The 808-nt window shown below is 37.0% G+C and overlaps 1 protein-coding gene across 1 annotated transcript in view; it reads right to left on the reverse strand.

Annotated features, from left to right (window-relative positions):
• The window catches only part of IL15 (interleukin 15), a gene marked incomplete at its 5' end in the record, with an annotated part of 4,284 nt that extends 3,731 nt beyond the window's left edge, over positions 1 to 553 (reverse strand). Inside the window, one exon of the mRNA XM_008939896.1 lies at positions 444 to 553. Within this exon, the coding sequence (XP_008938144.1) occupies positions 444 to 553 (110 nt within the window). The remainder of the gene's footprint in view (positions 1 to 443) is intronic.
• Positions 554 to 808: the final 255 nt, after the last annotated feature.

The raw sequence follows: 808 nt of genomic DNA on the forward strand, positions 1-808 counted from the left end.
ATTGTTTTCAGGAAGCTGGTTTAAAACAAGGAAAACAAGGAGTTGTTAAATAATTGAGCCTTAAAAAAAGGCTTGAAAATTACAAGATTTTTGGGAAAGGAAAAAAAGAGAGTTTCTAATAAGAATCAGAGAACACTTACCATGCTTTTGCCAGGGGGAGAGAGAGAGAGAGAGAGAGAAGACTTAATTAAGGTCTTTAAATGCAACAATTCTAATAACTTGAGAATTATCATGGAAATTAGTGCCAAGGTGCACTCTTGACCAGGCTGAGCCTAGTCAAAGACAGAATAAAGTAAGGACTAGGACCTATGAAGCAATGTGGGACTGCATATCATGGCAGGAGAGGTTCCACTCCCTAAAGTGACTGGAGGCAAGTAACAGCTGTAAAAATAAAATCAAATAATTTGTATTTACTGTCTAATTAACATTGACTTTGTAGTTACCATAGGAAGAAGATGATTAGTCCCATCTCATTCTTTAAAAGGGAAAAGAAGAGGCTGTTCAGAAGAAGATACAGCTGATATTGCAGACAAACACTTTCCAAGTGTGTTTTCTGAAAGACACAACCAAGACAATATCTTGTCACAATCTGATTTCAAAGAATTTTGCTGTGGTACTGACTTAATGAACCGGTTTGACAAGACATCTAATCAAGATAAGACTACCTGTTGTGTGTAGATTGAAAGACCAACTGCTCTGTAGCTTGCAGAAATACAAAATCCCTTTACAAAACCAGTTGGTAGAAAATCAGATGCTGAAGACAGACAGAAAAAAAAACCCCTGAACTCATCCTGGGCTCCCTGTTTAT

This window comes from Merops nubicus, unplaced genomic scaffold (genome assembly GCF_000691845.1).
Source record: "Merops nubicus isolate BGI_N331 unplaced genomic scaffold, ASM69184v1 scaffold145, whole genome shotgun sequence".
In the NCBI taxonomy this organism is placed as follows: domain Eukaryota; kingdom Metazoa; phylum Chordata; class Aves; order Coraciiformes; family Meropidae; genus Merops; species Merops nubicus.